Source organism: Coregonus clupeaformis, unplaced genomic scaffold (genome assembly GCF_020615455.1).
Source record: "Coregonus clupeaformis isolate EN_2021a unplaced genomic scaffold, ASM2061545v1 scaf1241, whole genome shotgun sequence".
Classification (NCBI taxonomy): domain Eukaryota; kingdom Metazoa; phylum Chordata; class Actinopteri; order Salmoniformes; family Salmonidae; genus Coregonus; species Coregonus clupeaformis.
This window is the reverse complement of record NW_025534695.1, coordinates 1-21,057: the sequence shown is the minus strand read 5'-3', so window position 1 is coordinate 21,057 and position 21,057 is coordinate 1. Positions and strand designations below refer to the sequence as shown.

The window sequence follows — 21,057 nt, the reverse complement described above, 5'->3', positions numbered from 1 at the left end:
ATTCCCCCCCGAAAAAAAGGGGGGAAAATATAAATGTGGCACAAACTGAGCCCAAATACTCTATCAATCACTTTCTCATCCTCAAGTGATATGTGCAGCCACTGACAAACAGTTGATGATTGGTTGTGTCATCTTATTTCTCTTTGATTACAAAGATCTCTCATTAAAAATAAGATCTCTAGGTATATCTACCACACACTACATGACCTTTGTGACCCTGAGAGGTGCTGAACTCTGACCTTGAGGGGCTTCTTGAGGTCGACGTCGGAGTAGATGGTGAGCTCCCTCAGCGCGTCACTCACTAAATGGTCCCTGCGTACGTGGAGCACCAGGAAGGGGTTCCGCGCCAGGAGGGGTTCCAACGTCAGCAGCATGAAAACGTTATGCAGGTTGGCCCCGCTCACCGCCATCTTGGAAAAGGTCACAGACAGGGGATATCGATACAAAATAAATAAAAACATATGTCCCACCCCACCCTCCAGTGTAGGAGAGATTGAAATGATTCATATTTGTTTTTAAAGGGACATCGTTAATTCTTACATTGTCTATAAAAACAAGTTATTTTACCAAGGCTAATGTCAACATAAATCAGTTCCAAACTTGAGTTAACAGCGGGCAACTTTTATATAATGGTCCCGTGTGGTTCAGTTGGTAGGGCATGGCACTTGCAATGCCAGGTTTGTGGGATCAAATCCCACGGGGGACCAGTACAAATGAAAATGTATGCACCCACTACTGTAAGTCGCTCTGGACAAGAGCATCTGCTAAAATGACAAATGTAAATATATATTTTCCAATCCTGGCTGTTACCTGCATCTGTAGCTCAGCGTCAGTTTGCAGCATGGTGGTCTTGGCTTGGGCGTTCAGTATAAACGGGTAGGCACATAAAGTCACTGAGTTCTGAATGGAAGAACAGAGAAACATTCTCGTTTGAAGAGATGTCTTTCTTAGCATTTAGATAACGAGGCATTTCAACTTATTCGATTAGAAACAGCCTGTATACCTGTACTGCTGGTGTTCTCATTTTCTGAAAAACAAAAGGAGGAAAAAGTATCATCAACTCAGTTGTTTTGTCCAATTTACCCATAAATGATATTCTAGAGCCCTGAAACTCAACTCTGGACCTCGAAGCCAGTTCCACTGCGTTTTTTCATTCTTCCCCTCTAATCAGGGACTGATTTAGACCTGGGACACCAGATGGGTACAATTAATTATCAGGTAGAACAGAAAACCAGCAGGCTCCGGACCTCATAGGGTAAGAGTTGAATACCCTTGTTCTAGAGGATCATAACAGTGCATTCAGATTGACAGCTGGTGGCAGGGGCATGGCAGTCTAGCTATACCAGTTTACTGAGACATTGGCCAGAGCTACAAAGCACAATGGTGAAAATATGGGGGTGGGGACAACACAAATCACTAGTCTCTGTGCTCTTCCTAGAAAGGGCCTACACAGTTTGACAGATTCTACTATGCAGTGAGAAAGAGGGAGTGAGGGGGAAGATGTATTTCACCCATAGGAAAGGAAATGAGGGGTAGGGGCTAGGGGGCTCGTCTGTGAGAGTAGCATCCCATTGGATTAGGATGAGAATTAGATCACTGGACACACACACACACACACCAAATTCCACAGGACGACATCTTCACAAGAAAAGAGAGAGAGCGAGACAGAGAGAGAGAGACGGAGAGAGCTCCAGTACTCACAAGCTCTGCTTTACTCAGAAACCACTTGAGGTAGTCTTCCTGAATGTCCACCAGGGTGGTGATGTCAGGGATATAGAAGCGGTTGTACTCCACATGCCCGGCCTTCAGGTTAACCTGGATACACACAGCAGCACACACACCCATCATTGTGATCGTTTACCAGGAAGTCTCTTGCGGTTTGATTCTCTCTTCAAAAAACATTTAATACAAAGAATATGCTGCATATTCTTTGATGTATTTTTTTTTTGTGTGGTGCTTTTTACCCCTTTTTCTCCCCAATTTCGTGATATCCAATTGGTAGTTACAGTCTTGTCCCATCGCTGCAACTCCCGTGCGGACTCGGGAGAGGCGAAGGTCGAGAGCCATGCGTCCTCTGAAACACGACCCCACCAAGCCGCACTGCTTCTTGACACACTGCTCGCTTAACCCGGAAACCAGCCGCACCAATGTGTCGGAGGAAACACCGTACAGCTGCGCCCGGCCGCCACAAGGAGTCGCTAGAGCGCAATGGGACAAGGACATCCCAGCCGGCCAAACCCTCCCCTAACCCGGACGACACTGGGCCAATTGTGCGCCGCCTCATGGGTCTCCGGTCGCGGCCGGCTGCAACACAGCCCGAGATCGAACCTGGATCTGTAGTGACACCTCTAGCACTGATCAGTGCCTTAGACCGCTGCGCATGCTACATATTCTTGATATTTTCCCACAATTCTGTAAATGGGGGAACTTGTTTTTTGCATCACCGACATGCTTTAAAAAGGACCACTTTATGTGTTCATAGCCTCTTAAAAAAAATATCCTATTCGCAAATCATAGTTTCTCCACAAGCTTTAGTATAAAACTTTAACTTGTGAAGTATCTAGAGAAACTTTCATGTAAAGCTTACCTAATGAAGTGTCCCCATGAGCATTAGCAGGAAACGTTACCTTATGAAGTTTCTCTAGAAGCTTTAGCGTGGCACTGGTGTAGCTTTCTAGGAAGACAGGGACGAGCAGGGCCTTTCCTCCGGTTAACAGGAACACCACGATGCTCTTATACATGTCCACCAGCCTGGAGAACACACTGCCGTCCACCAGGCACCACCAGTTATCTACGGGGATACAGAATATAACACAACATTAGTTATCTACAGGGATACAGAATATAACACAAAATTAGTTATCTACAGGGATACAGAAAACAAGACAACGCATCACATTCCAGCAGCTTTTAAAGGCAACCTGCAGTGACATTGCATAGTTAAAAGTATGGCAGAAGTGCCATGTGATGCACTCTACACATGAAGTGTATACCATTATGTTTTCCTGGGATTGACTGTGCAGTACGGAGAAAGAGTATTTGTGGTAGACTGAGGTGTACAGGGTAAACAGCACTAAACACTTTGTTCAGCACATTTGTGTGCATGAAGGTATTTGTCTGTGCGCCCGTGTGCCTGCATATGTTCGTGTCAAATCAAATCAAATGTTATTTGTCAAATGCTTCGTAAACAACAGGTGTGGACTAACAGTGAAATGCTTATTTACGGGCCCTTCACTTAGCAACAATGCAGAGAGAAAAATAATATTAAAATAATAACACAAGGAATAAATACACAATGAGTAACGATAACTTGGCTATATACACGGAGTACCAGTACCGAGTCCATGTGCAGGGGTACGAGGTAATTGATATGTACATATAGCCCTGTGTAGCTCAGTCGGTAGAGCGTTTGCAACGCCAGGGTTGTGGGTTCGTTTCCCACGGGGGGGCAGTATGAAAAATGTATGCACTCACTAACTGTAAGTTGCTCTGGATAAGAGTGTCTGCTAAATGACTAAAATGTAAAATGTAAATATAGGTAGGGATAAAGTAACTAGGCCACAGGATAGATAATAAACAGTAGCAGCAGCGTATGTGATGAGTCAAAAGAGTTTGTGCAAAGGAGGGTCAATGCAGATATTCCGGGTAGCTATTTTGTTAACTATTTAGCAGTCTTATGGCTTGGGGATAGAAGCTGTTCAGTTTCCTGTTGGTTCCAGACTTGGTGCATCGGTACCGCATGCCGTGCGGTAGCAGAGAGAACAGTCTATGACTTGGGTGGCTGGAGTCTTTGACCACTTTTACGGCCTTCCTCTGACACCGGCTGGTATAGAGGTCCTGGATGGCAGGGAGCTCGGCCCCAGTGATGTACAGGGCTGTACGCACTACCCTCTGTAGCGCCTTGCGGCCGGATGCCAAGCTGTTGCCATACCAAGTGGTGATGCAGCCAGTCAAGATGCTCTCAATGGTGCAGCTGTACAACTTTTTGAGCATCTGAGGGCCCATGCCAAATCTTTCAGCCTCCTGAGGGGGAAGAGGCGTTGTCGTGCCCTCTTCACGACTGTGTTGGTGTGTGTGGACCATGATAGATCCTTAGTGATGTGGACACCAAGGAACTTGAAGCTCTCTACCTGCTCCACTACAGCCCTGTTGATGTGTGTGCGTGCGAATGCATGCGTGTCTGTGTGTATGCAATGTACATAGTACATTAACATGTGATTGTGCATGCAATGCAACTATGTTCCCCCCCTACCGAGCACTTTGCTGGGGTTGGCATCCAGGCGGAGTATGGCCATGGCTAGGGGTATGGTGAGGGTGATGTAGTTCTTGGAGTCGTGCAGGGCGGGACACTCCGACAGGATCAGGTAGATCCTCATGGCCTCAACGTCAGGGGGGGAGCAGGGCAGCTGGGGGATCAGCAGGCTCTCAAAACTCTTAGTGGCCTGGCAGGACAGAGACATATGGATGGAGGGAGAGAGAGATGGAGGGAGAGATGGATACATCACTTTAAAAATCATCCATCAAAATATCACCTAACAGCTGTCCGTACAACCGGTTAACTGTACATCACAATGCTTGTTATTTTCATTTGCTAATGGAGATGCAACAAAATTAGTATATTATGATATGAGTTAAGTAGGGTACCTGAAGTTTTCATTTAAACTATAACTGACCGATGGCAAAGTATTGGGAGATACTTTATATTGATTAAGAAATATATTTTCAACTGCAATAGTGTACAAAAACGCTACAGTATTTTTAAAAAATGTTAGTCGGAACAAGGATAGCTTTTTGCAAAATCGAAATGATTAGCTGGACTTGCGCACAGGACAAAAACGTCACAGGAAAATGTTTTGGGAGAGGCCTCCTGTGGTTGGCTGGTTGCTAATGCTGCCTGGTCTTTATAGAACGCAATAAATCAAGTTAGGTTGAGACGCCCCAAAATCCATAACATATTATTAGCGGGCTAGCTAGCTCTGAACCTCATGACTCAGTCCAGTAGGCATTCTGCTTGAAACCATCCAAACCCAGCAGAGTATGTGTTGATCTTACTAAGATGATGTGTACTGTGTGCTGTACCATTTCAGAAGTCAACAGGGGACATAGTTCATATGTGGCATGGGAATTCAATGCCGTGGCCTATGATACTCTCCAGCCATCAATACAAAATGTAGGGGGCGATGTACCCAAAACACCCCTATTTTACTCTACTACTTAGCTCAGTCCAAAGTGCTGCTGGCTAGGTCTAACAGACAGTACAGCACACTCTTAGAAAAAAAGGTGCCATCTAGAACCTTAAAGGGTTCTTCGGCTGTCCCCATAGGATAACCCTTTGAATAACCATTTTTGGTTCCTGGTAGAACCCTTTTGGTTCCAGGTAGAACCTATTCGGGTTCCATGTAGAAGCCTTTCTACAGATGGTTCTACATGGAACCAAAAAGGGTTCTACCTGGATCCAAAAAGGGTTCTCCTATAGGACAGCCGAATAACCCTTTTTTGAACCCTGTTATTTAAGAGTGTATGGGTCAAAGGGTGTTCCAAAACCAGACAGACATGGCTTTGTGTCCTTGGAGTCAAAACATAACCCACGACTCTGTATGATAGGGTTGCCATGACAATGACAACGACCCTGTAAAGGGGATTTGTAAATGCCATTATTATCTCAGTTCAAATCTACGGGCCTCAGCCATAATACGGTAGGAACAGAGTAAATGGATAGAACAGAGTAGCTTAACAGTCAAAACTCAATTAAAGCTAGAATATTTAATGGTGAAACAGCCACGTCCGTTGCCGTTTGCACTATTACAACAAAGTTACTGCAAACAACAAACACCGTTTTTTCCCCATTGGACATCACTGCACAAGCGATAGAAGAGCACAATATGTACTGCTTTTTCTACCATGCTGCACGACGCTCCTCAGCTCGGCAACAAAAACAACGGTGGTGGGGCGGCCAGTGGCGCCATTTTCCCCTACTGCGGATTCCATTTTTAAAGCTGTAATATGTAACTTTTTGGGCGACACAACCAAATTCACATATAAATGTGAGTTATAGACCTGTCATTATCACTGAAAGCAAGTCTAAGAAGTGGTAGAGCTATGTGCACTATTTCTATGCTTCCCGTTCTTAAGTTTAGTTTTTGCGTCTTTTACTTTCGGTTTAGTAAACCTGCTTCAAAAAGCAGAAAATATATTTCACAGCGGTTTAGATGGTACAATGATGACCTATATTATACTTGTTTTGTCACATAAAACTGAAATCAGGCGAACAATTAGAATTTTAGCAACCAGGAAATGGCGGAGCGATTTCCGCATAGTGCACCTTCAGTGTCTAAAGTGTCTTCTCATCTCCTTTCCTTTACCTGCTCCTTTGTGAAAAAACTAAAGACCTGAAACCCAGTGGGCATCGTCCATAAAGAACTAGAGACCTGAGACCCAGTGGGCATCGTCCATAAAGAACTAGAGACCTGAGACCCAGTGGGCATCGTCCATAAAGAACTAGAGACCTGAGACCCAGTGGGCATCGTCCATAAAGAACTAGAGACCTGAGACCCAGTGGGCATCGTCCATAAAGAACTAGAGACCTGAGACCCAGTGGGCATCGTCCATAAAGAACTAGAGACCTGAGACCCAGTGGGCACTCGTCCATAAAGAACTAGAGACCTGAAACCCAGTGGGCATCGTCCATAAAGAACTAGAGACCTAAAACCCAGTGGGCATCGTCCATAAAGAACTAGAGACCTAAAACCCAGTGGGCATCGTCCATAAAGAACTAGAGACCTAAAACCCAGTGGGCATCGTCCATAAAGAACTAGAGACCTGAAACCCAGTGGGCATCGTCCATAAAGAACTAGAGACCTAAAACCCAGTGGGCATTGTTCATTTTGCTTTCACTTATCCTGTGTTTTCATAACAGTGCAGATGATGGAAAGAGGAGGCCACTTTAACTATCCACACCCAGGTTTTTGAGCACAGGGAGGGTACTGCTTTCAGGTATTGCGATAAGACATGGTACACGAGAGTCGAGACGTTACCTGCTCCAGGAGTCTGGCGAAGGGCGGTTTACTGAGTGTCTCAAACAGCAGGCGGACCGAGTTGAGATCGATACCAGGGACTTTAGGGTTGGTCTTAAAATGGCTGTCATCACTGGGGGAACAAACAAAGAACAAAAGAGCCTTTAAGACCAAACCCCCCAAAAATAACCAAACAGAAATACCCATATGATAAACTACCCAGACTTTTCATCGGTTTTAACTGTGGTGCTTTAAAGGGAAGTTCCGCTCAATATACAAGACCATCCCTTTAAAACTCATCAGCAGAGATATAAATAAATGGCTGGACTAAATCCATGTATTTGTGTAGAACCATTGATGAATATAACACACAACATGTTCCTATGGGTTAGATAGAGTTTCTAGTTTCTATTCTAACCGGGCACGTGGCAGTTCAACTGTTGTGTGAGCTCACTGCAGGGTATAGTACCTCTAAAACCTAAAACAGAAACACACACACACTCTCCAAAGCCAAAACACACACATACACAACCCTAGAGATGAACAGGGATCATATATTAAGTCTAGTCAGAGCATCCAGGTATTTCAGCCCATTCCAAACCAGATTCACTGCTTTATCCTGTGACCTCTGCTGGGGGTGGTGTGTGTGTTTGTGTGTGTGTGTGGGAGAGAAACACCACAAAGCCCAGAACGTTCAAAAAGGCATGAAGGACAGCGACTATTTACAGGATAACCTCCAGATATTGATAGAAAGGCTTATAATTCAGCCATAATAAACCAGATTTGGCGCCGTGTGACTGTTTGGTAAACAGAGACGCCGACCGGGAACGATAAGCACTAACAAGTAGAGAGGCGTTATGCTAGCTAGGGAACAGTGCTTCTGTACCCACCGGAATGTGTGCGTTTCATACTCTATGGGCCCAAATTTAGCCAATTAGTTTTAGGAACACCGTGCACCCGTTCTTGGGCGGCCCACATGATGCCATCACCAATGGGTGACCTCCACCTCCATGCCACCACAAACAATAACAGATGTGAGATTGGGAACATACACCAACACAGAGCGCATATATATATATATATATATATATAATAATGCTACTGTTTTGGCTTTTTGCCTCTTAGTTGAGTTAATGGCTTCACCTGCCAGTGTTTTATATAACCGTTAAATCCAGTAGGTTTTAGGCCAGGCTGTTTTAGCAGAGAGGGCAGGACATAAGGTGCTTATTGGTCTTCTCTAGTGTAGAGGACACCATTACGCTGATGGGCTCTGAACTAGGGTCATTCCCATGAAGTGATAGGCATCTGGCGGTGAATCAGCACAAAATGGCCACCCCTCCCTCATACACGCTATCTGAGCTTTATCTCCGCAAGGATCTCTAATGGAATCTCAGTGTGTCCGTACAGTGTGTATAGATAGGAGTATTTCACTGGAGTCTCTTCCCCTATGGTCAGCAGTTTTGAATTGTAGGCACATGATGGGAATGAGTGTCGGTCGGACAAGGATAGCAAGGACATGATTTTGTCCTCTGTGAACGCTCAGCCTTTTCCCACAAGACATAAGAGAGATACAGGGTGTGACTCAATACTCATGGCTTCCTTTCCTGGTGAAAGAACTGGATAGGCTTTCAACACCTTTAATATCACCTATTAAGCCATGCGAGATCAGTATGGGGGAGAGGACACAAGGAAAGGAAGCCACTACGCCAAATTGAGATGCAACCGAGTAGACGAGTAGTCCAATCAATGCTCACCTCTCATCCAGGAAGCTGGCGTTCCAACAGGCGGTGGAAGACAGCAGGATAATGATGTCACTAAAAGCAGAGGGAGACCAAGACATACATGCAGGAAATGATATCAATCAATTGAAACAAGATCAAACTTATACCAGTCTTCAGAGTGGCATAGAGCTTACAGCTGCTGTAGCCAAAAAGGGTCACCACAGGATCATCGTTGTCTGCTAATAGAAATGTCATTCTCTGCATAGGAAACGGTACACAATTGTTCACAAAAACATATTTTCAAGACAAATCTAATCAAATCCCCAAATAACTCATATCACTGACTTACTTGGTGATAGTGGAATCTGTGTTGTCTAGGAGTTTCATCCTCCACGTATTCAAACTGTCATAATTTATCAAAGAGATGCTTTTACTGATGTTAGTGACTCTGAAGTCTTCAGGAACGGTGGAACTCTGTAGAGAGGAGAGAAGGGGGTCAGGAGGGAGTCAAGGTAACGTAGCACAACAGCTAGCTGGCTACATTTAGCAACGTTATTCTCGATAGCGCTTCCACTGTAGACATTACAAGGCTGTCCAGAGACGTGTGTTTGGGTTCATTCCCTTTCCCACTTGCAGATAAAATAAATACTCAGAGGTCGAAGTACATTGTAGGGATAGTATCTATCTGTGTGTTGGTGTTATCAAGTTACATTCCTGGCAATCAACAGGAGGATATCCGTTGTAGACAGTTTTAGCCTACTTGGGGTGCGTCCCAATAATATCTCCTTTCTCCTGAAGTGTTCACTCATTCACTACCTCCCACAAATATAAAAGCATTGGATTGGTGGAGGCATCGGCTAGAGGGAGTTTCCGCCATTTTTATTATACCAGTCTTTTTCTTTCAAATCAGTGAAGGGAAGTGAACAAGTGCACATTTTGGGAGGAAGAACAAATAATTGGGACACAGCCTTGGTCTTAGATCGATCTGTCCAGAGTAGAGGATCGTTTAGGCCTCCTGTAGCTCAGTTGGTAGAGCATGGCACTTGCAACGCCAGGGTTGTGGGTTCGTTTCCCACGGGGGGCCAATATGATAAATGTATGCACTCACTAACTGTAAGTCGCTCTGGATAAGAGCGTCTGCTAAATGACTAAAATCTAAATCTAGAGACCGTACAGACATTACAGCTAGTCAATAACTGGAGCAACAGCTCCACCTAGTGGCAGAAAACAAGAACTGACTCACTTAATGAAAACACATTGGCATCCTTCCTCACTACTATGTCTAGCAGAGCTCTCTAACCCTGTTCCTGGAGAGTTACCGTCCTGTACGTTTTTGCTAAAAACCTAATCTAGTGCGCCTGATTCTAATAATTAGCTGGTTGACAAGCTGAACCAGGTCAGTTACAACTGGGCTTGGATCGAAAACCTACAGGAGGGTAGCTCTCCAGGAACAGAGTTGGAGAACCCTGGTCTAAAGCATATTCTTCCCATCCCTGAAAGAGACAATTCAATGTCTCTCAATTCAATGTCTGGGCCCGTATTTATAAAGCCCGTCAGAGAAGGAGTGCTGATCTAGGATCAGGGCCCCCCTGTGCACGTGATCTTCCTCATAATGATCTAAAAGGCTAAACTGATCCTAGAGCACTCCTAGAGTACTATTACATCAGTTAATGACCAAAAGCTGAGAAAGGATTCTGTGAAGTCCTTTACCTTTTCATCTGAGTACAATAGGAAGTTATGGTCCCCTCCACAGTTGATTTTGGTAATGGCATAATGATCTGGCCCTAGAAAGAGGAAAGGAGAGGGTAGAGTTGATCAGCTAGATCAACAGCATTATGGTGGCTTAAGGGAACAGTTTGTGCTTATACAAAATAGCTCCAGAGTGAAGTTTCCCCAACGTACAGATCTAGGATCAGCTTACCCTCCCCCAATTTTAACCTTAACTATTAGAGGAGAAAATGCTAAACTAACCCAAGATCTGTGTCTAGGGGCATCTTCACCCTACCCCAGCATTTCCCAAACTCCAAGGGGTGCACATTTTGTTTTTTTGTCCAAGCACTACACAGCTAATTTAAATAACCAAAGCTTGATGACGGGTTGATTATTTGAATCAGCTGTGTAGTGCTAGGAAGAAGAAGAAAAAACAACTTGGGGTCCCCAGGGCCGAGTTTGGGAAGCACTGCCCTACACCTACATTTAGAAGCTCCCTAAGTGTCCATTTAGTCCACTAGATGGAGGGAACGCAATACAAGCTAAGCAACCCTCCTCAAAGACCATCAATCAGTGTTAAATACTCTGAGAATCATGTTTCATAGACCTCTAATTCACTCACAACCTAATACAGTTCCCTCAAGAAACATCTGTGTGGCTGAAATAATGTCATATTTTACCACGAGGATATTATTTCATTCTTTGAACATTGAATTCACCCCATTCATAGACTTTGAATATGCATGGTTAATATGAACTTTCCTTTCTAATCTAGTGATCTTTCTCCCTCAATGTCTCTTAATCATGTATTTAAACAGTCATAGGTGTATATACAGTACATTATACGACTCACTGAATAAGCTGTGGATGTATCTGAACAAGTCCTTGCACTCGTGTGTCTGTTCCTTTTGACGTCCTAGTACGTGTTCTGTTATCTATTCTGACTTGCTCCTACAACAGGCGCACATTGTCCTCAAGCAACAGCTTCCTGATTCTGCCTTGCTTCGTTTCCCTGCACGCTCTTCCTCCCACTCTCTTGAGTTCGGCTCATAACGTTTAGTTTCCGGATAACAACATGGCTAACGAGTACTACAGTACTAGTGTCTTAAAATCTTTAAAAACAATGATAGTCACTTTTAGTATAAACCATTTGACATAGTTATAACACGTCTCCATGGGTTTAATAGACAGAGTATGTGAAGTTTAGGATCATATCTCGTGGCTGGCTTCTCAATAACTGACTTGAGAGGTATGGATGTCCTGAGTCATCCAGTTACCTGACATATGACGAGGACTTCCGGTGAGACTTCCTGTGAGGCTGCTTTTGACAGGAAGTGGGCTTTTGATGTCACCTCGTGTCCCGGTGCCCAGCTGACCGTTTGTGTTACAACCGAAAGCGTACACGAGACCGGAGGAAGGCACAAACGCCAGGGTGTGGTGTCTGAAACCGAGACGGAGAGGATAGAAAGAGAGAGTATGAGGAATCTAGGACAGAGAAGGCAAGTGGTCATAACACAACTGATGTAAACCTGTACTGTACTCTATTGTACTGTTATGCTAGGCTCTGCTTTGCTATGCTTTGTTATGCTTTGCTATGCTATGTTATGCTATGCTTTGCTAGGCTGACCAGGCTACGTTGTGCAGTACCTGCCACAGGCAATCTGGGACACCTCGCTGCCCATCAGCTCCTGCACCTGTCTGGGTAGAGGCTCGTTGTTGGTGGAGTCGTGACCCAGTTGACCACGCGAGCCGTCCCCAAACGTAAACAAACCCCCATCCTGTCAATCACACACAACAATACAATTACGTTTTACTAGAAAGTCATCCCCAAAAGTAAACAAACCCCCATCCTGTCAATCAAACACAGAGAGAGGCTTCAATTATAATAAAGGATGTGAGAAGGAATGCTAAAGGACAGTCTGTCATAGCTCAACACAATTCCACATGCATATTCCTCACCCTCCAAAAACAAACATGAGAATTCTGCAAAGGCATGAACACGTTCATGGATTTAGGGTTTTAAGAGACAGCAGGTACTTTTCCAGTACTGTGCTTTCTCCAGACCCACCATCATCTGAAGGCTACATGAGAGCTTTATTACATGGTTATAAAGACGTAACAGACAGACATACGCAGGAGGACAGTTGTGTTCCTCACCTTGGTGAGGGCAGCTGTATGCTCGTCTCCACAGCTGATGTAAACCACTTTTTGGGATCTGAGGAACTTGATGTGGCAAGGGACAGACCGGTCTGTAGAATGAAAATAACACACACGCATATTCTGTGTTACCTTCAGAACTTCACATTGCTTTATATGAAGGTCTGCTTATGAACTGCTTACAAGCCATCATTCATTCAATCACATATCGGTGAAACGATTGCGCATTTGGACCTATATAGCGATGGGTCTGTAGTCCAACAGGCTTCATCAGTCTATTAGGGTGCATTACTTGTCTCGTCGACGTATATGTTAGTTAGCCTACCCTGTTTGTCATTTAGCCCCAGCTGTCCGGCGCTGTTCTTGCCCCAGCCGAACACGGCTCCAGAGAGGGACAAGGCGAAGCTATGGTCTCCCCCAGCGGTGATCTGAGCCAGGGGGATCCCTGACAGAGACTTGAGGGGCTGGGGAGACAAGGTGCTCGGCTCGCCCTTCCCCAAACCCAGCTGACCGCTCGAGTTCTGGCCCCACGTGAACAGCTGACCGTCTGGGAGAGAAAATAGGAGGGGGTTAGCCTAGCATTAGCCTGGCATTAACCTAGCATTAGCCTAGCATTAGCCGCTAAGCTAGTAACTTTGGCGTGTATCACTACAGTATCAGTGGTAGTGTGTGATAGAGAGAGGTGTTGCTGTTGGCTTCATTCTCACCTTTAGAGAGTGCGATGCAGTGCTGGTTGCCACACATGATTTGAGAGATGCGATGCTCGCACAGCTTCTTGATCAACCTGAGAAATACAGGAGATGCATTGAGTTGTGAGGCCAATGCCTGAACAATGGCAGTGCTGAACAACTGTGCCGTATTCGGCAGATTTTAACCAAGTACATTCAATGTACAGTTAGCTTTACTATCCCTGTATAATCAACATCCAGAACATAACCCTAACCCTAACCCTCCCAGCAAAGACAGTACAGTATGAAGATAGGAATAAACTGCTTCTCCAATAGAAATCCTTAAATCACACTTGAAGGTGATGTCATGGCGACGTTGACTAGCTAAGCCATGCGCAGAAACCCGTCATCGGGTCTAACTGTCGTCTCGCGCCGAACTGTGCATGTGCAGGCCGACAAATCAAAGGCACTCCTTCTATATAAAGTTGTTTCAGTTTGTCACTTTCACGAGGTTGGAGTAATAACATGTTCAACTACTTAAGACATTGGCTCGAATCTCAGTTGTGCCTTTAGATTTAGGGGAAATTAACAACCAAGGAAGAATATTTCACTTCTCTCATTGACTTCTCAAACCCCGGCCTGGTCTGTTTGGTCTGTTTCGCAAGCGTTCCCGGAATTCTCGCTACAGTATGTTGCGCCTCTGGTTTTAGAAACTCTATGCTCCCAACATTTAGCCATCACATGCAGTTCTCACAATTCCATTGGTTTTCATGTACCTCTTCCAGTAGGCTATTCCTCAGCAAAGCTTCAATAATGTATGTATGTTCTAGCATGCTGGGTCACCTGGGGATTGGGACGGTCTCCTCAGCTGTCCCGAGACCCAGCTGGCCCACTCCACCGGCCCCCCAGGCAAACACCTGGCCCTGCTCATTCAGCGCCATGGAGTGGGCCTGGCCGCATGACACCACCCCTATCTTCTGGGTGTCCAGGGCCGCCACCAGTTCTACAGAGGGGAGTAGGGGAGGGAGGAGTGGGGAGTGGGGGGGGGAGGAGGAGGGTATGACAGACTTTAGCCAGGCTCTCTAGAAAGACTAATGTCTAGAATGAATGCTCCACATCTACAAATGTACGATCTTAATTTGATCACCCTGTTGTTGCAGAAAACGTCCTGCATAGCAGGAAATGCAAACGTGTAGTGTATTCAAGGTTTTAAAAGGCTTCTAAAGTTGATCATTTCTACTTTAAAACTTCAGACTTTATTTGCCCTAACAAAAAATGTATCAACCATTGAATACACTACACGTTTAATTAATTATAATCCACACAATAATTCACATTTCTGGTTGCTGCAGGATTATTTTCCTGCTGTGAGAAACTGGTCAAATAAGATCTTCCACCTGTACCAGTTTTAGGACTGGTGCATCTTAGACTATACTGTGGATGAGAAAAGGAAGTGTATTTTCTCATTGTATCCTCTTGTCTGTTCTGCTGGTATGAGCATTCTAGAAGGGTATGCTAGGACTGTCTGGAAGCCATAGAGACCAAACCCACTTCAAGTATTTAGTGTGGGTACACTATCTGACCAACCATCTTCTGGAATGTCCCACTGCTTTCTAACTATCTAGCTCCACATTTCAGTTTCACTTATCATGGAGGCATGTTAGGAAGAACTGAAAGCAACATAAACACGGGTTAATGTCGGTCATTTCTTATATGATATTTTCAATCACTCTTGGCGACAAATACTTCTTTATTATAAAAAAAACCAATATGTTTCAGCATTAGGCCTATAGGTTTCATCAGACTACTTTGCTTTTCAAATCCAATTATTTAGTTTGTGTCTTTAAAATTATGTACCTTAACATTATACATTTTACCTCAGCACTTTAGCACCTATAATTCCGGTTAAATATCGCTTAGAATTGGAAGTCAAGAACGCGTGTGTGTGATGACTAAATAATGCATCCCAACAAGTCTCCTCCTGCCGTGCCTCAGTTCCTGTACACAAATCTGTGTGGCCGACCACGTAGCCTAGAGAGTGGTTGGGTGGTGGTTTGCATGCGATACACTAGCAGTGAGCAGCAGCTTCATAGGCATGAGGGCACAGCACAGTAGAAACTACTCAGATAAGATGAAAGGAGAAACATATTGCACAGCATACAGTATTGTACTGCAGCTTTATACTAGCTTCCTGTGTGGCAGAAATAGACTATATAGCGCATTTGGTGTCAAAGTCTTAGGTCCCAGCAGCATACCACCCTGCATCTCACTGCTGGCTTGCCTCTGAAGCTAAGCAGGGTTGGTCCTGGATGGGAGACCAGATGTTGCTGGAAGTGGTGTTGGAGTGCCAGTAGGAGGAACTCTTTCCTCTGGTCTAAAAAAATGCCCCAGGGCAGTGATTGGGGACATTGCCCTGTGTAGGGTGCCGTCTTTTGGATGGGATGTTAAACGTGTGTCCTGACTCTCTGTGGTCACTAAAGATCCCATGGCACTGATTGTAGAGGTGTTAACCCCGGTGTCCTGGCTAAATTCCCAATCTGGCCCTCATACCATCATGGCCACCTAATCATCCCCTGCTTCCAATTGGCTCATTCAACCCCTGTAACTATTCCCCGGGTCATTGCTGTAAATGAGAATGTGTTCTCAGTCAACTTACCTGGTAAAATAAGGGCTACATTTATTTTATTTTATTGTTTTGATGATGGAGTATTTACAAAATAACAGAATGGTTGTGATTGGCTCAGTTTAATATTGAAACCTTAAAAGGGCAATCTTCAGTTGCTACATCCATTTTTGGATTTATAAATTATATATAGACCTACCCATTGATTCTTGAAAAATATAACTTATCAATAAGTCATGAGCTTTGTGCAACTGTCAAACCCCATCAGAACCCAAAATATTAGCTTGTTTGCAAACATTGTAAATATAAACAAACACTGTATAGACTCAAAACATGCTTTAAACTATAATTTCAATATGTTGGATGGTCAGTCCTTTCATACATAGCTCTGCCTATGATTTTTAGAGCGGTTAAATTTCTCCAGGCCCATTCCTCATCTTTTTACCAAAATAGAGGTGGAATGACTGCTTTTTTATTGTTTCAACTAAGGATTGACGCATTAAAGGGATAAATCACTCAAAAACAATATTTTAGTATTCTGTCCATTAGTCAATCCACTGTTAATATAATTCCAAAAAAAGTATAAAATGTCAGAAGTCAAGTTAAGATTGATCACTTTCAGTACAGAGCAAAAACTGTATCCTTGCCTTTGCCTATGGTATCGGCCCAACTGGTCAATAAATAGGCCTATTAAATGCAATAATGCTCTGAGAATGACTGGTGGCAAAGGGAGTGCTTCCAACAATAATCAACTTTTCGTTGTAGTTTCCAGAAGCAGTCGTCAAGCGTATAGTTGTATGGCTAAACATAAATATGACCCTTCCACCCACACACACACACACGTGTCCTGTCCACCCCACATGATGCAACAGAGCAGATCATTGGTGCCTGAGATCTCATTAACAGCCATGTGAGTGACAACACACTCCTGAGTCCTGGAAATAGTGCTCCTCCAACCTATCAACTCTCCTGGATTAGCCTAGGAGCCAGTGAGCTACCAGTAAGGATTCCTCCCAAATGTCTCCCTATTTCCTTTATAGTGCACTACTTTTACACTATAGAAGTAGTGCACTTTATAGGGAATAGGGTGTCATTTGGGACGCACCCTAAATGTCATAAATAACATGGGCTTTAAGATTTTCATACCTCCTTCCTCCCAGGCATTCTCCCTCTGTTTAGTAAATCTAACCTAATCCGCCCTGAATCCATATAGTCTGCATTGCAAAAGAGATGAAATGCTACTGTAATATTAAGATATCCATGTAAACTCTGAGGGGGGGTCTAAACAAACGTTGTGACACAGGTATACCGTTTCATTATGGTAGAGAACAGTGGGCTGCTCATTGGCAGATTCCCCTGTGCTTACACGTTAGAGTTGCAGCCAAGTACAATAAGATATATATCCCACCAGATCGGGCATTCAGTTTAGCAGATTTTTTAAATCCATCCACAATATCAACAAACACAGGTTGTACCACAAATAAACATCAGTGTTAGCTTGACTGCTAATATTCTCAGATTGCTGATTGGCTGGTACTGGCAGTTTACCTGGTGAGTCCCCCGGCTTGTCGTGGCCCAGCTGTCCACAGCGGTTGGAGCCGCACGTGTACACTCTCCCATCATGCAACAGGAATAGCGAATGGCGCCCGCCGCACGCCACCTCCTTCAGGCCGCGCCCATTGAACGCCTGGCAGCTCCGGGGTTCGCACACGGGGTCCCTCGCCCCGCCGATACCCAGCTGGCCCTCCACAGTACTGCCCCAACACAGCATCATGGCTTAGAGTGGGAAGGACGGAAGGAGAGGGAGAGAGAGATGGAGGGAAGGAGAGGGAGAGAGCGATGGTGGGAAGGAGAGCGTGAAAGACAGGAGGGGAAGAAGGAGGAGAGCTTCAGGCTAGAAGGCGGCCCTGCCTTCTCCCCTTGGTGTAAATCACAAGCCTGGAAGGGAGAAACAGGGGAGAGGAGGAGAATGATTAGGGAGTCAGATGGCAGTCAGATCACATCATGGGCCCTTACAGTGCACTCATCATCTGATATGTTGGATCATGTTTTAAAAATGAAGCGAGGCTGGGTAAACACTCTGCAGGGGGTGGAGCCTGCCGCTGGGTGTGCGAGTGTGTGTGTGTGAGACGTGAGCGGTGAAAAGATAAGGTGGAAGCACCACCAGCGTGTTTAAATAAACCCAGTGCCTCTGTAATCCCTGCTTAAGCAGCACCAAACTGTCCTGCCTTATCGCAATCCACTCCCAACGTGCATGCTATGGACAAGAGTTAGCCTAGGTGAAGGCAGAAACAGGCAGAGAGAGAGATTCTGCTCTAAAGGTGTGGTGCCCTCTTGGAAGTAACCATGGAGACATGGGCCCCTCCTTTCCTTGGAAGTCAAGTGGCACTTTTAGTTTACAAATGCAAATACAATCTGTCATGCTCAGACAAGACACATCATTCATTCTGCATGTGTCATAGCTACCTATGTGGCTTATAGCTAGATAGAGGCCTTATGGATGATGATGGTTGTTGGGTGTTACATTGACAATGAATAAATGTGCAAGGGATGATTCCGAGCTTGCGCTAGCAGATGGTTACGTTGGCTGACGTAAGATTCCAACTACTGCTCTATGCTTACATCCAAGATCGTCTGGATGTGACCACCATATGGCTGTATAACGTTAGCTACTGTACATAGTTAGCTATAGCCTATAACTATGTAAAGTAGCTAGCTGGTCAATCGTGTCAACTCTATCGTCTCAGCTAGCGGTCGGTAACTAGCTATCCGGATAAAAAACGACAGCTAACGGGTAGGGCTTAACGAGATTTACAAATGCGTCCATTTCGCAGAATACTAACAAGCTTGCCATATTTAGCCAAGCTAGTGAATCTATCTGCATTTCACAGACTCTAAAACGTTCACATATAGACATTTAAACAATTGCATAAAACGTAGCTAGGTGATTTAAAGCTAAAAATAGCATGCGTTTTACCTGTAGAGTTGCATTCCTGGATTCCACTAGCTAGGCGTTTCGACAATAACAAGGAAGTTGTGATGCAGGTTGATGCTCTTCGTCACTGAACATGTGACTTTGGGTTTCCACTTCTATACCCACAAAGTCAGATTCCACAGCCACAAAATTGGCCAAAAAAAAATGTTTTTTTGTCTTCATTTAAGGCTAGGTTAGGCATACGTTTAGCAGTGTGGTTAAGGTTTGGGTAAGGTTTAAAATCACGTTTTAAGAAGATACATTTCAGAAAAGGGCGGGGTTTATGACTTTGTGGGTATAGAATCTAGTGGCGAGCATGACTGGTGTCAGCAATATCTAGCCGAATCATGCGATGGACAGAATATAATATGTAAAATAAAATAGAATAAACCAATTATAGAGGCATATTCAAAGTTTTAATTGCAATGGGCATTATTAACTATTTTAGTATTTGCATAATGTCATAAAAAAACAGTATTGCACTGGAACTTCCACTTCAAGAACAAATCTTTATTAACAGTGGCACTCATTCGCATTTATAAAAGATGATATTTACAAAGACAGCACATCGTTCTGATATTCAAACAGCAGAGGTCTCCACGTATCCAGTGATCCCAGTGCATGAAGGAGACATGAGTAATACATGTCAATAAATATATATTTATATTGGTCCACATTGCGCAATACTAAAGTAATTTAAATAGAAGAAACTATATTTATGACTACTTCATGTTTGAAGATTTTCAGTTGTTAGCTCTGAATGTGTTTCATGACTTAAAAAAATAATAATAATATTGACAGGCAGGGATAAAAAAAAACTAAACGCTACATGATTCCCAGTTTAACCATTTCAAAAATCTCCAAACACATCACAGTGGGTGATAGCATGGAGAAGTTTCTCCTGTAGTATGTCGATACTGCTGTAGTTAGGGAGGCATAACGTCACATAGCAGGTTTGTGCTTTCGGATAATATTCATCAGCATCAGTACCGCCCAAAGACGTGATTTGCATCTGCAGTTTGGAGAGACTTCGTCCTCTGGGCAGTCTGTCCGTTCCAGTTAGAAAAGCTAGAAGTTAGAAATGAGAGGAGAATAATTATCCACTGACCAAGCATTTGTGGAACGCTACTATTATGTTAAAATTATTTACTTATTTATTTTAAGATAGTTAATCATAATTGTTTGTTAACTCACTTAAGAACTTCTTCTTTTGCTCCTCAGAGAACTCCATGAAAACTATCCAGAAGTTCTGGATGATGTCATCTGTGGGCCTATATCCTTGATACTTGGCATTCTGTTAGTGCAGAGAAAAACATATTGAAACAACCACATGTACAGTAGACCATGCTACTGCATTATAGCCATAGACTGTATAGCCCAAACAGTATGGGACAAGATTTAACCACTGGGGGCATAGAGCTGCTATATAGGCTACCATACATGTATGAACTTCCATATTATATTGTTTATGTACTCTTATGACGTATCTAAACAGGTAGAACTTTACCTCTCTCAACTTGTCCCATTCGTAGTTGTCATCTCCTTGTAGAAGTGTCATAAGCTCCTCAGGTAGAAACATCCTCCATGCCTGTATAGGGCAGCCTTTGTGGAAGCCTTTCTCAAAGTCTGCAAACTGATTCTGCACCGACTTGTTGAGCTTCATGTCAACGTACAAGTCAACATATTTCTTCCTGTGAATGACATATGGCAGACCAATGTTTGTATATGAGTACAGAACACTTCCTGTGGAATCCTTTTTTTAGTTCAAGAGATTCATAAGATTTATAAGTTGATAAGATTACTGTCATCAAATATACCTGTTGACCATGGTAACTGGGACCTCCTCTCCATTTGGTATCAGTTCTTGCCCTTTGTCCTTCGAAAGACAATAGAGATGATTACTGCATCAGCTGGGGTTACCTGTGGAGGCTACCAAAAACTGCTAAAGGTATCAATTCTCTCTTACCATGAAAACCAAATCCAGTGCTTCAACAACCTCCTCATCTTCATCCAACACATACTGTAAGCCGCTAATTTTAAACAAACAAACAAACAGTATAAATGTGATATGAGGAGATGATAATCTCTAAAACAACAACAACACTGTTAAAATGAAGTGCATTGTAACACCCAAACTAGTGGCAACTGAGCTACCACCAACTTGAAAAAGATGAAACCTTAACTTTGCTGG

General features: G+C 43.9%; 2 protein-coding genes across 5 annotated transcripts in view; both read right to left on the bottom strand.

Moving 5' to 3' along the window:
- The window catches only part of LOC121535981 (probable E3 ubiquitin-protein ligase HERC3), a 36,406-nt gene extending 17,435 nt beyond the window's left edge, over nt 1-18,971 (bottom strand). For 2 of the 4 annotated variants that reach the window (XM_041843229.2, XM_045217813.1), the window contains exons 1-18: nt 18,870-18,970; nt 17,441-17,830; nt 14,113-14,272; nt 13,309-13,385; nt 12,927-13,148; nt 12,602-12,693; nt 12,092-12,222; nt 11,722-11,885; nt 10,445-10,518; nt 9,084-9,208; nt 8,768-8,827; nt 7,035-7,146; nt 4,253-4,442; nt 2,628-2,791; nt 1,702-1,815; nt 1,004-1,027; nt 811-900; nt 240-410 (exon numbers count right to left, since the gene is read on the bottom strand). In XM_041843229.2, coding sequence (XP_041699163.1) covers nt 240-410; nt 811-900; nt 1,004-1,027; nt 1,702-1,815; nt 2,628-2,791; nt 4,253-4,442; nt 7,035-7,146; nt 8,768-8,827; nt 9,084-9,208; nt 10,445-10,518; nt 11,722-11,885; nt 12,092-12,222; nt 12,602-12,693; nt 12,927-13,148; nt 13,309-13,385; nt 14,113-14,272; nt 17,441-17,666 — 2,196 coding nt within the window. In that variant the 5' untranslated portion in view covers nt 17,667-17,830; nt 18,870-18,970. The other 2 variants (XM_045217812.1, XM_045217814.1) reach the window with 2 other exon arrangements.
- Nucleotides 18,972-19,392: 421 nt separating this feature from the next.
- Nucleotides 19,393-21,016, bottom strand: LOC123486495 (ubiquitin-protein ligase E3A-like). Its single transcript, XM_045217811.1, has 5 exons — nt 20,833-21,016; nt 20,684-20,742; nt 20,374-20,557; nt 20,061-20,160; nt 19,393-19,934 (listed from the first exon to the last, which is right to left on the bottom strand). Exons 1-5 carry the CDS (start codon nt 20,833-20,835, stop codon nt 19,717-19,719), a joined length of 564 nt encoding a protein of 187 aa, XP_045073746.1. The 5' UTR covers nt 20,836-21,016; the 3' UTR covers nt 19,393-19,716.
- Nucleotides 21,017-21,057: the final 41 nt, after the last annotated feature.

What these genes read in the sequence shown, in the direction of transcription:
- LOC123486495 (XM_045217811.1), bottom strand. An exon ending in CCAGTTACCATGGTCAACAG is followed by an intron (nt 20,558 to 20,683) that starts GTATATTTGATG and finishes TGTCATTCACAG; the next exon opens with GAAGAAATATGTTGACTTGT. An exon ending in GCAAAAGAAGAAGTTCTTAA is followed by an intron (nt 19,935 to 20,060) that starts GTGAGTTAACAA and finishes TCTAACTTCTAG; the next exon opens with CTTTTCTAACTGGAACGGAC.